The sequence below is a fragment of the Petromyzon marinus genome, chromosome 22 (assembly GCF_048934315.1).
Source record: "Petromyzon marinus isolate PM22_M1 ecotype Great Lakes invasive population chromosome 22, UKy_Petmar_22M1.pri1.0, whole genome shotgun sequence".
NCBI lineage: Eukaryota > Metazoa > Chordata > Hyperoartia > Petromyzontiformes > Petromyzontidae > Petromyzon > Petromyzon marinus.
The window spans coordinates 16058605-16078743 of record NC_133688.1 but is presented as its reverse complement, the minus strand read 5'-3'; the positions used below and the strand labels follow the sequence as shown (position 1 = coordinate 16078743).

The following is a 20139-nucleotide window of genomic DNA, read 5'->3' as shown; positions in this document are numbered from 1 at the left end:
AGCATTACGTGTTCTCAAACCATTTACGGAAAAAAACGATGTTGTAACCATATTTCATGCCGTCGGTTAAGGCTAAATAAAAAATAAATACTTTCTTGAAATTGAAAGACTTTTACGTTGTATTTGAACAGCTCCGACCAGCCCTAAATTGGTTGGAACGCGTTCCCAAGGGTATTTGGTTAAATCGGTAAATAGTTTGACTCGTCTAATTCGGGCATGAGACCTGGGTCATCATCCGGTTTCTTTAAAATAAAATTTCCAATGCCTGCTTTTCTATGTGAAGTGAAGGCTGTGAAAACAGTGAAAGGCACTATAAGCTGAAATGTGGTTGGTCATAAAGGTAATCCTATCACTCTGGTAACAAATTTCATAATTAAATGCTTGTGCTGTTATGAGAATCATCTGCTAATCATCGCTATAAACCTCAATCTTCAATTACGGTGATTGTAAACTTAAATTAATGTTTATTGTATATTTAAATGACATTCTCATTGCACAGTTGTGCGATGTCTTTTCAGATTGTACCGCGTGTTGTTTTGCATGATGTCCGACGACGTTCCCAAAAAGCTCCCATCACGTGGAGCAAAATGTGGGACATCATGCCTAACAACACGCGGTTCAGCCCAAACACACCGGACAGCTGTACAGTACAACCGCAAAAAACGTATGCAGTAGTAATCTAATCGTTTGTTCTTTTTCTTTGTCATGCCTACAGCCTTGCAGGATAAGGAGTCGACAGTTGTCTTCATTTAGTCCACTAGGACTCGTGACAGAATCCACGAGCGAAGTGTACCATGATTTGATAGAGAAAGCTGCTGCTGCCGACTTCATCTGCTATTCAGTCACGGGACCTCAAAGGCCTTTTCTCCTCGAGTCCCACTCGTGCCAGTTAAAACCCTCGCGAGCATCAACGGTGTCGCAGCCCCCGCGGTGGCCGTGTCGTGTTAACCGCTCGGCGCCTCCCATCGTCACCGTCGTGCGTCCGTGCAATCGCGAGCGGTGCCTCCGCCAGGCCCCGCACGGCAAGCCGCAAGCATGCTGCAGCAAATCCTACGCGACATGTTTATCGAGCCGGAGCTGCTCTCCGAGCTCAATGATGACCAGAAGCAGATCCTCTTCTTCAAGATGCGCGAGGAGCAGGTCCGGCGGTGGAAAGAGCGCGAGGAGCAGATCGAGAAGGAGCAGAAAACGCAGCAGAAGAAGCCCAACTCGAACAAGCGAGGTAAGCGATTGAAAGTAGAGCTTGCAGCCTTTAGTCCCGTTTTTAAATAGGGTCAATGATAGTCCAAATACCAGCCAAACAACAATTAATGAATGACCTATTTGTGGATTGTATCTCATGGGTGAATTATATACCACTGTCATGTAACACTATGAACCAACCGTGCTCATATTTGGATCTTAACTGCAGTGTTTATAAATGTACGTGTACACGATTATATATTGTCTGATAGCGAACTATATTAAAATTGCAATTCACAATGTTAAATTATTTACCTCTTGCGTCAGTGATGTGCACTTTCCTCGACTACCATCATGTTGTGTGTATACACAGCCCTTTGTCCTATATTTCACGATGTTGGTCAGTGCGGGTTGGCGAAAGTTGGGAACGGAAACGTGGGGCAAAAGGAGTATAGTACAGCAATTGATTTTACTGCATGTTCCCCTGCTGCCTACAATGTAGTCCCGTAGCCTATAACACCTGTTATGCATGGTTAGCCACCCATCTAAACACTGTCCATGCTCGAACCTGCTTAGCTTTCTTGATCTGTCGAGATCGTGCCAATTCCAGGAGATTTGTTCATTAGGCTACTGTATCACATTTACCCACGTTAGAGTGTTTTACAGACATGTCTGGTGATCTGTCCACCTTCCTGGATCGGACCATCTTTAGCTTTAGAACACCAGACCCTGGAGAGAAATTAGGCGACTCGTGCATGCCCGAGGGCTTCCGGCAGCAACACACCGTCGTCTCTGACCCCTTTTCTCGTTGCTCGCTGCAGATCACAGCAAGACGGTGCATTGGCAGATGAGGTCGGATGGTGAAGTATGGGTGTGCGTCATGGGCGAAGATCCCGCGCTCAACCGCTTCTCCCGAAACGACATCCAGCGGTGAGTGGTCTCCCCTGACGGTGACGGTGGGGATGGCATCGGCAGTGGTGCTGATGATGCCGTTAAACGTAGCAATGCCGATCGCCGTGATGGCGATTGGAGCTGGAGATTCAACGATGCATCGATTTGTTCGTTAAAATTGATTTGTTGCGCTCGCGGATCAAACGCTGCGAAGAACAAACGATGATTACAATCATGTGGAAATTACGTTAAAATATTATTTTACGGTTTGGTTATTGGGCCAAAAAATGTTACAATCGAGATAATATGAATGAGAAAATATACAAACAAGATGGTAAAATGAGACAAAATAGACTCTTTAACTGAACCACTACCCTAAATCCTAACAATTAATTGAATTGTTGATAATGGGGAGTGGGGAACAAGGGGGGGGGTTAATCATCTTAATGATTATAATTTAGGGTTGTTAAATAACAAGGGGGGGGGGACGAAAAACGATTTCATAATTTATGACAGTTTCTGAAAATTGGGTACCGGTCATCATTTGCAGTAGAATAATAATGCACTGATTGTCACACGCTAACGTACAATCAGTGCGGTGCCATCGTTTGTTGGTCAAAAGCTAAACGGGTAAAGTTATTTTGTTAGCTTTTTTTTCAGTGCAGTTTCCGGTATGGAAAAAAATTACGTCAACCCTTTTACAAATCTTTCATACCACCCACTTTTACAGCAGTGCACATTGCAATCGTTTCAAATATCACCTTCACTGAGCAATGTAATCACATTGCTACATCATAGTTTGTCATGGTGATGGTATAAGATGCTTGTATTGGCTAACATTCTGGTAATGATTGAGAAGTTAACTATTGACATGGTTGTGTGTGCAGTGCAATTAGTCAATGGTGGTAACAGATGACAATGGTGACAGATGACAATGATGTCATTAAATTTTATATTGATGAGTGAAGTCATTTATCCTTGTACAAAATATGCACTTCTCTTTTTATTAATCCACACCTGGATGAGGGCCTCCCCACACCGTCTGGGTCATTTGACCATACTTCATGCCGGTCAGTGCGGGTTTATGAAGACTGGGAGCACAGAAGCACAGTACAACAATGGCTTTTCCTGCACAATCCCACAGCCACCCGTGACAACCTGTTGTGCTTCATAGTCACCCATCTAAGCATTATCCCGGCTCAAGACTGCTTAGCTTCTGACATCTGGGAATGTGGTGCGCATGCCTTTTGATTTGATTGTAAGCATTGTTTTAATGATTTACAATGATAATGGAAACAGAGGTTAAGGACCACAGAGTGTGGACACACTGATTCAGGGCTGCTGCAGCAGCTGATGGTGCTTAATAAAGTGGTTGGGGCACTGGGGAAATGTCTGCACGGAAAGGGAATGTGAAAACAAAGCACGAGTATAGTGGGAAGTTGGCCGTGGATAATGCCTTCATTATTCAGCGAAGGTTGAGAGAGTACAGTGTGACGCTTTATTTTAAATATGAACTCGGAGGACCATCCGTTTTGTCTGTCTCGAGAATGTGTGCAAGAGAGCTCTGGTAGAGATAGCAGTTGATTGCCTGCATGGAAAAGGTGTAAATGTGCTGTGTGTTTAGCAGTGTGTGTGGAAATATGAAGCGGGGATGGACAATTCCAAACCGTATGAGACGAATTAAGTCTGTATTTATGATTCAGTCGGTTCTCAAGTTGTATTTTATTATGATTACAAATGATAGTTTACCTTATGGGATTAACATCGCATTTGCACGGTTGTCCCAGCAGAATGGTAGCAAGGCGTCCGATGCGTACAAACAAATCGGAAGATAACCAATTCATATTTCACACCAACAGTGATATTTAAGCTTATACACAAGATGACAATACATTTTTAAAATGCAGTGGAATTAAATAGATCATAGACAAAGATATAATGCGTGTAATAAATGCGTGTTCTCACGTGCATAGGAAGAGGTTAACCATAGGTCTAGTGTTAACATGATTTTTAACCGACCCTTAAGAGATGCGAGCCGTGGAAATTAGTCTCATTACGATATAACTGGTTCCAATCTCATGGTGCTCATTACGGCGACAGCTCTGCATGAAAATTACCCGCTGGTAGACTTGACATGAGACGTATTGAGTGTGAGAGAGATATATCCGACCTGTCGGCATGGTAAGCACTTATGTGAGCCTGGTGAGTGTTCAGAGTGATAGAATGAATGTATTTGTTTTTGAAAAGATGGATTTATCCTTTTTTATTCTGTATCTTAGAGTAGGATTTTTCAATAGGTGACCCAGAAGCCACTTGGAGTTGCCCACCGAGAGATCTCACAGAGACATTAAGATAGACAGATGAGTAAAAATGAAAGAGTAAACGAGATATCGAGCTAAGAGTGCTGTAGACAAGAGATAACGATAGTGATATAAACCAGAGAGAGATAAGAGATCTGGAGATATGAGCCACAGGTCATTGGCCCACAACACCATATTTTATGACTACACAGCGCCATTTGTGACGTCAGAGTTTTTGGGCATGGCCTGCCAGCACACGCTAGTTTTATTTTGAGGCCTGGAAAAAAGTATCGTTGAAGAATCTTGTCTGAGAGGGTTGATGGTGAGTGAGAATGCCAAGGCTATGGGCTATGCTTTGAACATATTGGTGCTGCATGTACATCATACCCATGACTCTGTGAACATAAATTTGCATCGAAAAGCGCATGCAAAATAAATAAATAACGAATCTCGCTGTTTCAACTATCAACCCGCATCGACCAGCGTAGTGAACTTTGGTCAAACCATGACTGATACGGCGCGGTCAGGCCTTCATCCAGCAGTGGACTGACTGACATGTACATATTCACACGACCAATCACATTTGAACGTGCCGTGCAGTTTGAACGTTCTCACCTGACAATCGGTTCGATTGTTACTAAAATGGAACTGGATTTGAATATGGAATCCAAACATTTTGGATAATCCAAAAACTGTAATCGATTCAGAACAACTCTACTCCAGGAACGCCACTAGGAGGGTTCTGGGGTATCACTCTCATCCTGCCGCCCCCCCTAACTGATAGGAGCTGGAGCAGGGCCTGCGCTACCCGTGGACCCCGTAAAACGTGTGCATCTGTTGTTCTGATTTCAATGCAGGAAGTCTGGGGAGGTCAACAAAAACGAGCGCTTCAAGGAGGCGAACCTGAAGGATCGTCCGCAGAAGCTCACAGCCGAAATGCAGCGGGAACTGCAACAGGACGTCCAGAGCAGCGAGCCGGAGGTCAGACATTAACTACGGGGGTCCAGTGAATGCCGCAACCTGCTCGTGTCAGAGTAACGAAATGTAGCTCGTGTAATTGTGTACAAATCGAGGCTGCCTTTGTGAATGTGAGTAATGCTTTATATGATGTGTGTATGCGTGCAAGTGTGTGTGTGTGTTTTGGGGGGGGGGGGGTGGGTGGTGGTGCAGTGGTTGGCGCACTGTGCTACAATCTCGGTGACCAGAGTTAATTTCCCACTCGCGGCCTAAACAGTGGCGAATATATGAAACGACCCTGGGCCTCCCCTAGGTCGACTCAGCCTCAAATGAGTACCTGATGCGGTGCATAAACTTCGCTACTAAGGAGGCGAAGGCGGCTGGCCGTGGTGCTGGCCACCCAGCCCCTCATGTGCCGTCCCGACTTTCAGAGGTGCTCGATAATAGCACTTGCCCCAAAAGTCTGTTGTGGCTGTCCGGGGGTTTTTTGTCTTTGCGTATAGATAAATACACATGACGAGAGGTCTTCATGATAGAGCTCGCGTCGTTTTGATATTCCTACTTTGCAAGAGCACAGAATACAGTAAAGTGGTTCGACCACTAAAAATGTTTGTTTCAATCTTGACCTTTATTTTTCATTCATTATATATGAATAATGTTCCAGCATAGTTTAATGAATAAACACAAGAAGAATGAGCGCCCATTTAGAGAATAAGTGCGTTTTGTGTATGGAAACGCTCCCTACTGTACGTACTGTATATATTATTTTGAGATTATAATGTCAGCGAGTGAGCTGTTAGAATTTTGTTCTGGAAAAATAATAACGTTGCTGTCGGTAAACCTAGCTGAGGCTAGCGTGACACATCACACTTCACCCACAGGCAGATGTCACGGTGTTTTCTTGCACCTTTTTCTCCCATCCCTATTTTAAGGCCCCCATCATCCGTCCATTAAGTAATTGGAAATCAGGAATGCGAGAGCAGCTGGAGGCATCGGGCTAACATTTCTCGTATTGATTTCATTGTCAATTATTATAATTGCTTTGTAAGAAAATTCATGGACGTTCGGGCCACCGACCAGTAAATCATTGGAGAACAAACGGGAGAGTGGGTTCAAGCAAAAGATGACCGGTTTTCGTAGAAATTTCAATCCATTTGTTGATCCACTAATTTGTCAATCCTCTGCTTGTTGGTCAAACTGGGTTTAACCATACTTGACCGCGCTGGTCAGTGTGGATTGGTGAAGGGTTGCACAGGACTGGATTTTATATCACTCACCTCTGATATTGGTGACAATCAAACTCCGGTAACCAGGTTCATAGCACTGCGCCAGCTACCGCACCACTATAATACAAACACGAATACAAATGGCCCCTTAATTTGTTTAGGCAAGCCTCACTGAGTCTCAGTATTTCTTCTTAGGGTCCTCAGGATGTTTTACCATTTCCTCAATGAGTATTTGCTTCTGGGAGGAAGCTGAAGAACCTGAAAAAAACCCCCCAGACATGCAAAGTGGATAACGCTAAAACAATCTGTACATATAGGTCACCAACTCTCTTGTGCTACTAAATATTGGAGATGGTGAATTCTGATTAAATAAACTAATCGTCATCATCAGCCATAGTAATTTATAGATCAAATTCCATCATGCCTGGCGTTTGTAGACTGGCATTTGAGTTGGTGGAAATTGATGTAGTCATCTAAGCTCGCATGAACTTATAGACCTTATAAAGAACATAAACCAAAACAGGAACAGCTATGCTGAGGTTGCAGTAGAAAAAAAATACTAAAATAATTATGAGAAGGGGAGTCTGACAAGGAGGCACGTTTTGCGTGGGTTATTCACGGCTACATTAGAACACATTTTGTAACATTTGGCTTTGGAGAGACATCAAGGCATTACAAGCAATGGAGAAAATATTGACAAGTCTCATGTTCGCGGGTGACAGGCATCATAGTGTTCTATTTCAATCCACCATTTCTAGACACGTGCCTGAGCTGTGGCAGGATCTTTCAATCCCAGATTGGTGTCTTTAGCCATCTTCAGACCCATGGATAATCGAACTTTTTTATGGAAGACAATCATCCCCGATTGTGAGGGATAGCCGATGGATGATGAGTGACCAGTGGGACAGTAGAGGTTAAAAATTATGGGTGTGGTGGATCGTGAGTGTGGGTTTGATGGACAGCCTCGGCTCCAGCTGGTGTTTGCTTGAACACAATCGAGTCTTATCGTGTTACGATCCCTATGTCCGTCTCGTGAGCAGTGCGTCATCTTTTGTAAATATTTTAAAACTCTGGTAATGCATATTTATGCTCTGCTCCTACTTAAGTTATTCTGTCTCGTTCATCTTGACTTTTAAGACGTTCGAGTAACAGTTGAGGTGAGTAATTTTTTTGTGTGGATGCTACTTCCAATTTGTAGATCTTGCTGATGGTCTTTGCGATTTTTTTTAACCTGTGTACTGTATTCATAGAATGGGTGCTTGTGAAGTTTATGCCGTATCACACGTAGTACTTGGACTGTCGGTGTAATTCCAAGTGTGTGCCCCTCTGATTCTCTGTGCATTGTTCTAATCCACATGCGATAACCGGTCATATGCATTTATTGAAAACTTTCTTCTTTCGGCATTTTGGTATGTTACCATTAATTGTTTTGTATATTATTATCATTAAGTGACAAATGGAACACATGGTTCAGGAGACAAAAATGATCATTTAAAGACATTGCATTGACGTTTTAGAAAAGCAAATGGGCGTGGGCAGGGCATACTGCTTTGAACGATGATTGGCAATTTTTACAACGGGAGTGACATTCAAAGGAGGAAACACAACAGAGATGATGACCACTGCGATTATTCCACGAGATTTTTTATTTTTCCCAGGAAAGTCTTGCCGAGTCTCGAGACTTTTTCAGAATGGTCCTGCAAAGTTTTAGCAGTCGGTGATGTTGCTGTGCTATGTGTAATGCCAATTGAGCAACCCGCTGGTGGGTTTTTTTCGCATTGGGATAATTGGCCAACACCAGTTTACATTGAGTGCATTTTTCAGCTTTGGGAGGAAACGGGGAAACATCGAGGAAACCCATGCACTACAGGTGGAGAACATATAAATTTCACGCAGAAACTAAACGAAACTTTTTTAATTCATCAGTTAAGGCCCACTGAGTTATATAGCTCAGAAGCGACCTCACCACAAATGACAGCTCAATGAAGTGGCTTATCATGTGGAAACGCAGGTTTCTAAATGTGAAGGGAAAAACGGGAGGAGCTGCAGTAATATTCCACGTGGCTCCCAGGAGAACCACGCAAACAACAAATATACAGCAGCAGGCGTCCGGGTCGGGATCGAACCCACGGCCTCCTGTATACCAGGCGAGGTAGTTAACATCTCCTAGCCACCGTGATGATGATGAGAGACACGCAAACTCCAAATATACAGCAGGCGTCAGGGTTGGGATCAAACCCACGACCTCCTGCATACGAGGTGAGGTAGTTAACATCTCTTAGCCACCGTGATGATGATGAGAGAGAGACACGCAAACTCCAAATTAACATCTCCTAGCCACCGCGGTGATGATGAGAGACACGCAAACTCCAAATATACAGCAGGCATCAGAGGTCGGGATCGAACCCACGGCCTCCTGTATACCTGGCGAGGTAGTTAACATCTCCTAGCCACCGTAATGATGATGAGAGACACGCAAACTCCAAATATACAGCAGGTGTCAGGGTTGCGATCGAACCCACGGCCTCCTGCATACCAGGCGAGGTAGTTAACATCTCCTAGCCACCGTAATGATGATGAGAGACACGCAAACTCCAAATATACAGCAGGCGTCAGGGTTGGGATCGAACCCACGGCCTCCTGTATACCAGGCGAGGTAGTTAACATCTCCTAGCCACCGTTGCACCCCTCTAATTGCTGCCAGCCAGCTGTAGAGATGGAGTGATGACGGGAGCTCGTATGCAGGAGCTAAATGGACTAGTGCATCACGAGACCATGAAGAATGGCAAAGACCTGGGTGGGGTGTTCAGCCAGTAGTGGACAGAACTCGACTGCTGATGATGTAGATGATGACTAAGTATAGCGGCCTGAAGTGGCGGAATATTTACGTTGCATAAATAATTAGGTAAATCAGTTTAGACGTAGATATGCCTAATTCATACAAATAATTGGAGTGAATTGTCTGTTATGTGTGTCTTGTGTGTGTTGTGTGCGTAAAGCTCAAATGCATAAATAATATGAGAAATAGCAGCTTTTGCCTGTAAAGGCGGCTGATGGCCCGAGTCGTGGGTACGATGGCGATGTCGCACGCAGGGCTCTGGATAGAGATTCAGAGCTCCAGGGAACTCTGCTCACAAAGGTCCCTCCCTGTCCCACGCATTGACAAACAAGAGACTGCTTTCTCCACTGATTAAATGGAGCAAATGGTTGCACCGCATCTCCCTTTGCAAACACAGTGCTCCTTTATCGTGGTTGAGTCACCAGATGTTGTCGAGCTAAACCAAGTGGAAAGTTTAGAAAGTCATTGGTTTCAGGCTGGGCTCTGAGCCACAGGCAATGTGTACGCAAGTCCATAGGGTTCTCTTTCAAAGTTCATTGTCTCTCGTCTATTGCATTATAGTTTTCAACAAACAACGATCTAAATAAAGTGCCGATGACTCAATTACCACGGAAACAACCCATCTTGACAGAAATCAAAAGGGAAGCAGGATTTCAGCCTTGTCTTCACCAACTCGCACTGACCAGCGTGGTGAAGTATGGTCACATAACCCCCCACGACCCCCGCTCTGCGTGGGGGGGGAAGGCTCTCTTCCAGCATCAGTGTACCGCGACAAAGGGCTATGTACCACTCGTGTAGTCACAGCTTCGTGGGGGGTTTTACGAATTGTAGCGTCGGGGGGTGGGCGACCTCCCACTGCCTCGGTGCTGCGAGAGTGAGATAAGTGCCAATTCGGCACTAACACCTACGGGCACACAAGCTCTTTGATTGCGCTTCACGGGACAAAGTTTGAAGGACATGGTCGCGCGTGTCCTCGCTTCACACACGTAACTGCAGGTCAGAAGTTCGGTTGGGGGGTAGGGGTAGGTGCCGGTCATTGTTGCGTGTGGTGCTTTTTTCTGATGGATGCCGCACAATTCGACTTGGTTTGCTTGGCTTTGGAAGTCCTTTGCCATGTTATGTTTTGCAAGAGTAACTTGTTGCCTGTGCAAATGTCCTTAATATGTCCGAGGGTTTTCAAGGCAGGTTGAATTGTTATTCATCGATGAAACTGCGCATCACTTCCGCAGTGTTTCCCGCTCACTAAACATTTACAAATCGGGTTTGTACAATGGCAGTGTCTGCACAGATAAGTGCAGGGAGACGGAATTCTGTACCGTAGTAACAAACAGAAAAAAGCGAATGGGTTTTCCCTCCCTTTGGTATGTTAATAATTTGATATTTTTTGTTTGTATTTTGTAAAAAGTTCCTTATGAAGATTGCATTTCCCTTTTGTTCGGCAACTTTGAATAATGAGTTTGAGGTGTGCGAAACGAGAGAAAAATGTTGGCCCACCAATTTATTTTCCCTTTGAGCATCTGTTGTGAGCAGGGAAACATCTTAGGTTGCCGACTTTGAGCGAGAGTATACGCGTACTCGCCGCTCGTGTCACGCAGTAACGTGACAGCGTGCGGCGTTGGGAACTGCTGCACAACGCAACGTAAACCGCACTGGAGAAACTATTTTCAGGGTAAAAAAAATAACACGCCATCTTTTGTGGGATCAAATCTCCCCCCCCCCTCCTTCCCCCGGCTTCGTGGGGGCCCTGGCTGCGGACGCTGATAATAACACTCATGGGCGGGTGGCTGGTAGATTTCCCGAAGGGCAGCTGGGATCGTTACCACCAGCACGACGCAAGCACCTTCGCACGCCAGACACCGAGCAAACATTTTACGTCTCCCTCATTGCGCTTTAAGTGACTCTTTTTTACGTGCAATTACGGTACTGTACTTTAGTGCGGGTTTACAATTGTTTGTTTGCTTGCATTGTCGTTCAGCGGGAACGGTGCAGGGGGGGGGGGCGCTGTTGAATTTCCTCCCGTGGTTGTGTTGTTTAACGGTGCATTCTCAGTTGGATTATGCCCTTCCATTAACAGCTTGCTTAGGTGCTTTTTTGAAAGTGCCACACTTGGCAGTGGTTTAGTTAACGCATCTCCAGGGTGCTCTATGTCCGGAATCACATCTTTTACAGAAGGAACCAGATCACCAGGAACACATAGCCAGTGAACTCAAGCACGTACAACAAGCTCTTAAGGCTAATGGTTATTCCGACTACACAATCCGCAAAGCTATCACTCCAACCATGAAGAAGGACACTCTTGAGGAGTCTTTCAAAACCATCACTTTACACTACATTGCGGGGATCACTAAAAAAGATCTCCAAAATCTTGAATAAACACAAGATCCAGGTCCGATTCCACGCATTACATAAAATCCGTGATCTGGTTCCGTCTGTAAAAGATGTGATTCCCCACATACAGTACCCTGGCGTCTACAAACTAAGTTGCCTCTGTAGTAGTAGTTACATTGGAGAAACCAAACGACATGTCTCAGACCGCATTCGTGAACACAAAACAGACCTTAAACACGGTAGGACCAACACCTCGGCCGTGGCAGATCATTGTTATTATTCAGTGGGTTCACATGACATTGACTTCTCCAAGACAGAGGTTCTTTGCAAGCCATCTGGCTACCATGAGAGATTTGTTCATGAGGCTATCCACATATACAAACACAGAGACAATTTCAACCGAGAAGATGGATTCTGGCTTCGCAATCATTGGAAGGATTTGATAAACCATTTCGGGTCTTAATTGATTGATCACGCTTAAGGTGGCTTTCAGACCGCATCCATTATTTTCGTTTCCCCCCTCCTCTTTTCCGAACATAGATGGACTCGTCCATCTGAACAAACTGTCAAATCGCTTCTCCGTGGTGCTAACGTTAAAAAACCGCCACTTTTTTCAAAATTTCTTGTTGTGGCTTTTCACACCTGCAGTTGAAACGTCGTGAGAATTTTGTTGTTTTATATTTTCATTATTTTATTGTTTCCCTTCTACGTGACTTTACCGAAAGAACCAAGAATATGAATCCCTACAGTCACGAAAGCTTTAAATAAAAAAAATTTACAGTTAATAAATACATAGGTTTGATGAAACAAAGTAGTTGTGCCCGTGCTTCATTTGTGTTTCGATGTTTGCCGTCTAAAAATATCTGGCCGTGTCTCGCACCCCTAGAAAGGGCATCTCGCACCCCAAGGGGGTAGGCCTCGGCAAGGCAAGGTAATTTACCTTTTTTACCGGGTAAAAGGGTAAAGGGTAAAGGTGTCGACATGCCAAGGGGTAAGGTAAAGGGTAGGGTAAAGGTAGCTCGGAAGAATTACCCGGTAGAGTAAAGGTAGCACGAAGTATTACCCGGTAAATACGGTGCCTTGTTTACTGCTAAAAGCTCCGTGGCGCAGTCCGTGGCCTCCAATTAATAAGTAATATTAAAAAAACATTTTTTTTAAAAACACGTTGTTATGAATTCTACGAGTAATGGCAGAACTCCACGACTCCAGGAAGTGGCCCCGAAGCTCGCCATAACGTAAGGGACCGTGGGCAATTACAGTGGACAATTAGACCCAAGCCGAAACATAACATAAAAAATAATCTTCTTTGGTTCTTTCGGTAAAGTCACGTAGAATGAGAAAATAATAAAATAAAGCAAGACAACAATAATTATTAAAATAATTATACTATTTATACTATATTATTTATTTATATTATATTATTTATATTATATTATTTATATTATATTATTTTAAAATTATTAAAATAATTATATTATTTTATTCTCATTCTACGTGACTTTACCGAAACAACCAAAGAAGATGAATCCTTGCAGTCACGAAAGCTTTAAATCGAAAAATAAAAAATAATGTTTAAAAATATTTTTTCTTTTTAATGATAGAATATAATATTGTCATAAGTATAACATAAGTATATCAAGTTTGCAGTCGAAACCACATTGGGAAGTGGGTTAAAATTGAGTTACAAGATTTGAGGATACAACAACGACAACAACAACAGGGTGATTTTAAAGAAAGCTTGTAAAATTAAAATAATCGAAAGTATTCTATATGAATAAAGCACTCTACCTAGCATTTACCTGTTATAAACCTTTTTCATGTGTAGTACCCCAGTAATTACCCTGTAATCGGGTAATTTGTTTGGGGTAAGGGTAAAAGGTAGGGTAAAGGTAGGCTCGTTGCTTTAAACCTTTTACCTTACCTGCTGAAGGGTAAAAGGTAGGGTAGAGTGATTGTATTGTGGTAAGGTAAAAGGTAGGGTAAAGGTAGGCTCGTAGTTTTTACCTTTTACCTTACCTTGCCGAGGCCTACAAGGGGGTGCGTGCACCCCGGGTTAAGAACCACTGTTATAGCCTATGCTGTACTCTTCCACGCTGGACAGAGATCTTGGAAGTGGTGGGAGTATACCCACACTTTACTCCGTCACATACATGGCCTGCCGATCAAATAACTGCGGGTCTACCCGTTTATACTGCTGGGGGGACGGAGGCAAAGGTGGTGTTTAAGAGAGTTGCCCCATTGTTTCAGCTGCCGCGCGCCATGGTAACTATTATCCGGCATGATAACCATGACGCCACTGCTCTGTGGCCATGAGTTCACAGCGATGCACGCGTGCGTGCACGGCTAAAAAGCGATGACGAAGCAGGGCACGATCCTTCGGTGAGGGCGCAAACTGACGGACAAACGGGGGGCGAGACCTGGAGGGATAGGTCGCACGTGGGTGACCTTTACATTTTCAGTAAAATTTTCGTTATCAATGAGCACTCGAGAGCAGAGCGTGTGACGTAGCCTTTTTTATGAGAGTCTTGGGCATGCATATACAGTATATAAAACGTTTATTATATTTGATTTAGTCTCGAAAAATATGCATAATTGGAATTAGATTCATGCTGCGGTCACATTATTACCTTGCGGGCAACGTCACAGCGTCTCTCGCGTTTGTGTCTGTGGCGCACGAGACGATTTGATGGTGCCTGTGCAACTGCGCCTGTGAACCGGACTAGGGCCTCCCCTAGGTCGACTCAGGATCAAATTAATACCTGGTGCGGAGTGTAAAAACGTCGCCACTGGGGAGATAAAGGCGGTCGGGGCGTGGTGTTGGCCAACCCACCCCCTCGTTTATCGTGCCGGCCTTCATAGGTGCTCGCGAGCAGTACTTGCCCCAACAGTCTGTTACAGGCTACCCTGGGGGGGGATCTTTGTCTTTTGTTCTGCAGTGGTGGCCACCTGTAAGATGGAGCCGTCGGTGTGGTGCACCCTGCCTTGCCGGATAACGCAGTGAGCAGTGAGCGCGCCTCCGTGGCGTGCATAACTCTCCGCTGGCAAGCACATGTTCGGAACATGTACGCCGGAATGAGCTCTTTGCTTGCGCTGGATGTATCTTCGTGGGCAGATAGAACAATTTAAGAATTGCATTACTCTTTCAGAAATCTAGTAAGGAGGTGGAGCAGCAGCGCAGAGGCGCAGTGGTTAGAGCACCGCACTATTAACCCGGCAACCTAGTTTTGATTTTAGGCCGTGGGAAACACCAGCGGGCGAGTGATATCTGAACCGGTCCTGGGCGCACCACATTTACCAACCCACACTGATCAGCGTGGCGAAGGATGGTTCAACAGAGCCCCGCAACCGACGCGGCGTGGGGAGCCCTTCATCCAGTCGTGGACGGACAAAGTGCTGTAAAATCATTAAGCCATTATTATCGGTCTCCAGGTCCCACAGCTGCTGGGGCTTTGCCCTCCCACGCATGGTGTTTGTATCTGCAGTTAATTGCATTTTCCGCTTTTTTCCTTACCGAGCTTCCTTGTTTGTGAGAACCCGCACCCCAGCGATGATGGCACTGTGCCGATACGACGCACGAAGATGGCGATGCTTCGAACGTTTGGGCTGTCTGCCGTCGTTTGAGAGGCAACGATCCAACCCACGCTTATCATCTCGTAATGATCGCCGTAATAAAAATAGAGACACGCGATGCTGCTACAGCGGACCTTTGTTTTGTTTTTATAAACGTAACTGTTATCTTGGCGAGTAGGTGAAGATTACATTTGTTTTTATCATTTTAACATGTGCATTTTTTCGTAAATGACTTTGAGCTTGTTCAGGTTTTAGTGTTTTTGGCGATGCTGGAATGTCACATAATCCCCGTGGAGGTAAAGAGGAACACCCACCGTGTGCTTTTCTGTGATATCTTTGCCAGCTCGGAGGCATGTGCAGTTACAACACAACACACCCCAAAACCTAGGTTACACTTTAAAGTGCAGTTGCCTAACATTCATTGCCACATTAGGGCATGTGTACGTAAGGAACATTGCTTGTATCATTGGGGATATAGTTGGAATTACGGATAGGGTACATGGGTAGGCAGCATGGATCAATGCAGGACAACTCAATGTTGCCCTGTACTCTGTATTCCCACATCTGTGCTCCCTGCCTTCACCAACCCGTACTGAGCAGCATGGTGACATATGTTCAAATAACTTGTATGACCTACACGCTGAGAGGAGACCCTCATCCTAGCAGTTGATTGACAAAGAGCAAGGATATTATGTGTATATGAGAGCAGCATCTTGACACAACTGCATTTGCATGATAGATTATTATGGGTGTTAAAATTCGCATCCGTTCATGCAAATGTAATGAATTGTCACGATTTGATTCAAGAATAAAACATGTAATATATATCATTGCTGTGGATGTAGTAGTCTTCTGGACATACTGTAAAGTATTGCGATGCCCTCTCTAGTGGTGGCGAGTGTTTACTAAAACATTTATTCGAATGAACGAAAGTCTACCAGCTGCAGGGATCATGTGTAAACCCATTAGTTGCAACCTATGTACGATTATAAATCATTGATTCATACCCATGCAAATTTGGTACGTGTATCGAGAGCTAATGGGTTGAAATTAATTAATGAATCCGATGCATTGTTGTGTCGCTTCACTCCACGCCTCCTAGACATTTCCAGCTGCGCCATAGCTCAAGGAAGCTTGAAAGATAAGCTGAATTGAGCCTGGTTAGTGCTGGGATGGGTGACTACCAAAAGGCTTGCCAGGTGTCGTAGGCGTCGGGGGGGGGGGGTGCTCCTAGGTGGCCAGGAGATGGAAGTGCTGCGTGTCACCCCCCTCGTCGTCGTATGTGTGTGGCGGGTTTGCTCCGAGTTGTTCTCCGAGGTCTTCCCACGTGACAAAAAGACTCCCAATGCAAGGGGGGAGCCTCCTTTAAATCTTGTGACTCAGTGAGGTCTTTTTTCTTTGACCCTGGGGTTAATAATTGGCACTGCATCTAAAAAAAAACCCAGGGCTGGAATTATTTTGAATGTAGGGGCATACCTCAAGATACAGCTCATAGATAGCCGGCGGGTACGTGTATGTGGAGTATTTGCATTGATCAACAAACAATTCCGCGACGTGATGTTTACATGTTGGCGTTATCGAACATACTTTATACGAGAAGTTTGAGAGCATTAGATTTCCAATAAACACCATTACGTAAACTCCTGGAAAAATCAAGTTATCAGTTTTACAAAAGCATAAATCGTCTACACTTATTGAGAAGTGCGTGTCAACAATTCCCAGAATTCCGAGAACAGATTCTAAAACCTTTAAGTAAATGTTTAACAGTACGGCAATTTTATTACACGTGCTGCTTTATGTCCAGAGACACAGAGCTGTTTCCACTCATCTGTGTTAGCGGCACTCTCTCTGTCTTAGCAACCGCAGACGCCATGGTCCACTGGGTGAAATAGTTCCTGGAATTTTTCCCATAACCGAACAAAGAAACAACAAAAAAATGTACAAACCCACCCCCTCCCTCCCCACCATAGTAGACTGCTCCTTTCTCAGCCTACTTTCCCCCATGCTTTCACGCTAAGCCCCTGTGCGTTCATGGCCACTCTCAATTCAAACGACAGTGCACTCCTTAAACGGCGCAGCGGCCTGCCTGCACACCCACTAGCTTTGTAAGCTGAATAAAAATAAAAATGTATATACGCCGTAGAAACTCTGAAAACTGAACTATTTTTTTTATTTTAGCAGGTAAGGCCTACTGAGCTATTTACGCTTTGTTTCAGAAGCGATCTGGCCACAGTTGATAGCTCAACGAAGTGGCTTGCCACGTGGAAATTTACAGCATCCGCATACTCTAAAACGCATGTTTGTGGGGAAAACCGGAGGACACGGAGTAAAAATTCACGCAACCACAGGGAGAACATTGCAAACTCCAAACATATATGCGTCAGTGTCGGGATTGAACCCACGACCTTCTGTATACCAGGCAAGGACGTTGCCTTCTCGCCACCGTGGCGTGTGTACAGCACGTGTGGGGATGCTGCCCTGGTGTAATGGTTAGCACAATGGGCGTCCATTCCAGAGGTCCGCTGTCTGTTCGATTCTCCAGTGCGACAGCTGAAAGAGTGGGATATTTTCTAAAATTCTCCCCCCCGCCCACTTCCACTCAGCATCTGTCCACCCAGCAGCATGAATGGGGTACACCACGTTTAGTCGATCCGCAGGTCTTGTCTGACTCCAGTTAAGTTCAGGTACTGTGACCTCTTCCAACGTGTCTGGCCAGTGTGAGTGGAAAAATAGGCCAAATACCCTCTATAGGGGCTCTATAGAGTTCCCTCCAGTGGGAGGCCCTGCTGCAGCAGTAGCATGAGAAAGTAACTGCAGGACTGCACCTTTACTCTTGGGAGTTGTGTGGAGAGTACTGTAGTGTCAAAAAGAATGCCAGCATGTTGCTATTCTCAGTTAAGCCTCAGGTGGTTATCACTTATGTTGACTGTCCTGAGACAGTGCTGGAAATTCTACATTTTTATGGCAGTAATCATGCTGTCTATGAGACAATAAATTTGCCTTCAACCAAGTGGTTTAATGGTGTACAGTACAAGTACACGTACAGTCCTTTTGTCAGTCTGCTGCTGGATGAAGGCATCCCCCATACCTTGTGGTTTTCGGGTGTTTTTTGTGCCATACTTCACTAAGCTGGTCAGTGCGGGTTGCTGAAGATGGGGAGCTTGGACAAGCGAACATGGATGTATAGTATAACAATGGATGTTGCTTCGCAGCTTTCTGCTGCCCCGTGACAATCTGTTTATGGTGGTCACCCATCCAAGCACTGTGTTCAGGCTCAACCCTGCTTATTTCCGAATATTTGACGGGCTCGGACATATCATGAGTGATTTTGGCGTTGGCGTGTACGGTGCAGTAAAAATGTCAGGATTCAGAGCTGCTTTATTAACGCTTTGGGTGGCACCCGTCTTGAATCATGGGTGGAAATTCTACATTTGCATGACAGGCACCGCAGAGGATATTCACATTGACTTTAAACACAGTGGGTTAATGTGCCTTTTACTAGCGTTGTAAGCTTCATTACAATGGGCGGTAGAAATAACAGGCGCCTTTCATCAGCGCTAAAAATCCTGTAAGTTGTTTTTTTCTTCACGTGCTGGCTGGCCTCTAAGGACGAAAAGATACAGATGCTGTGTACACACACACACACACGCTCGAAGTACACTCGTAGCGTGTCGTCGATGTTTTAGTGCGCACAAAGCGAAGCGTTTTAAAATACCCACTCGTGTAGTTTGCCGCGACTCCCTGTTGTGCAATTTCAGCAGCCCTTCCACCGGCGGTGTTAATAAAAGGGTCCAGTGGATTTCGTCTGGGCCAGGTGTGGTGCGAGTTGACGGCGTGGAATCACGGCGGTGCCCGTGGGAAGGGCGTGAGCGCCGCTTGTCCCACCGCCCCGTGTCCGTGCTGTGCTTCTCGCAGAGGGCTTCGAGTTTGAATGGCTGAGGCCACCGTCGCGATGCACATTCAACACGTCTTGCGCAAAGCTGGTGGAGCGACATTTTTTACCCCACCGTGCATTCCGACCGAAAATCCTGCACGCTGGCTCTTGTGCTCAGTTTCAGGACTTGCCGTGGTAATTCTCCAAGCAACCCTGGGTGTCACGGGTGTTAGACGTAGAAGATGTTTTCATAATGCCGCCAGTGCATACCTATCATTTTGACTGGTGGTGGGGGGGGGGTCTTGAGGGTGTGTAGCCATGCTGCGTGAAAGAGGTTGTGTTGCTACGTTGCGCAGCTGCGAGCGTGTTTGTCTTAATTGTTGTCATCGTCGTCGTCATTGTCAACGAGTCGCAGTGGAGGCAATCTGTTGACACGAGCACGTGAGAGAACGTGGTGCAATCGGCAGCATTACGAAGTGGCTTGTCGTGTGGAAATTGAATGCAGCCAAATACTCTAAACGCACGTTGACTCTAAATGTGGAGGGGAAAACCGGAGGACCTGAAGAAAATCCTACGTGACCAGGGGGAGAACATGCAGACTCCAAATATACAGGCGTCAGGTTCGGGATTGAACCCACGACATCCTGTATACCAGGCGAGGAAGTTAACATCTCGCAACTGTGGCACCCCTGTGACACTTCCCAGCAAACATGCGCACTTCCTGTAATTCTGTGACACTTCCCAGCAAACCTTGGATCTATTTATTTAAAAACAAGACTTATAAAATGATCAATGAGCCTGACATGTACCATTTGTAGCTTGCAGGTAAATATATATAAAACATTTATTTTCAGCCCTTTGTCATGCACTGCTGGATGAAGGTTGCCCCTCACACCATCTCAGTCATAGGGGGTTGTTTGACTTCACTTGAGCATGCCCGGTCAGTGTAGGTTCGTGAACGGGTGGGGGGGG

At 45.2% G+C, this 20139-nt stretch overlaps 1 protein-coding gene across 2 annotated transcripts in view; it reads left to right on the top strand.

The window, feature by feature from the left end:
* LOC116944928 (SH2 domain-containing protein 4B-like) overlaps window positions 1–20139 on the top strand; it is a 46078-nt gene that overhangs the window by 6926 nt on the left and 19013 nt on the right. For both annotated transcript variants that reach the window (XM_032958874.2, XM_032958873.2), the window contains exons 2-4: window positions 716–1222; window positions 2004–2112; window positions 5231–5354. In XM_032958874.2, coding sequence (XP_032814765.1) covers window positions 1036–1222; window positions 2004–2112; window positions 5231–5354 — 420 coding nt within the window. In that variant the 5' untranslated portion in view covers window positions 716–1035. The remainder of the gene's footprint in view (window positions 1–715; window positions 1223–2003; window positions 2113–5230; window positions 5355–20139) is intronic.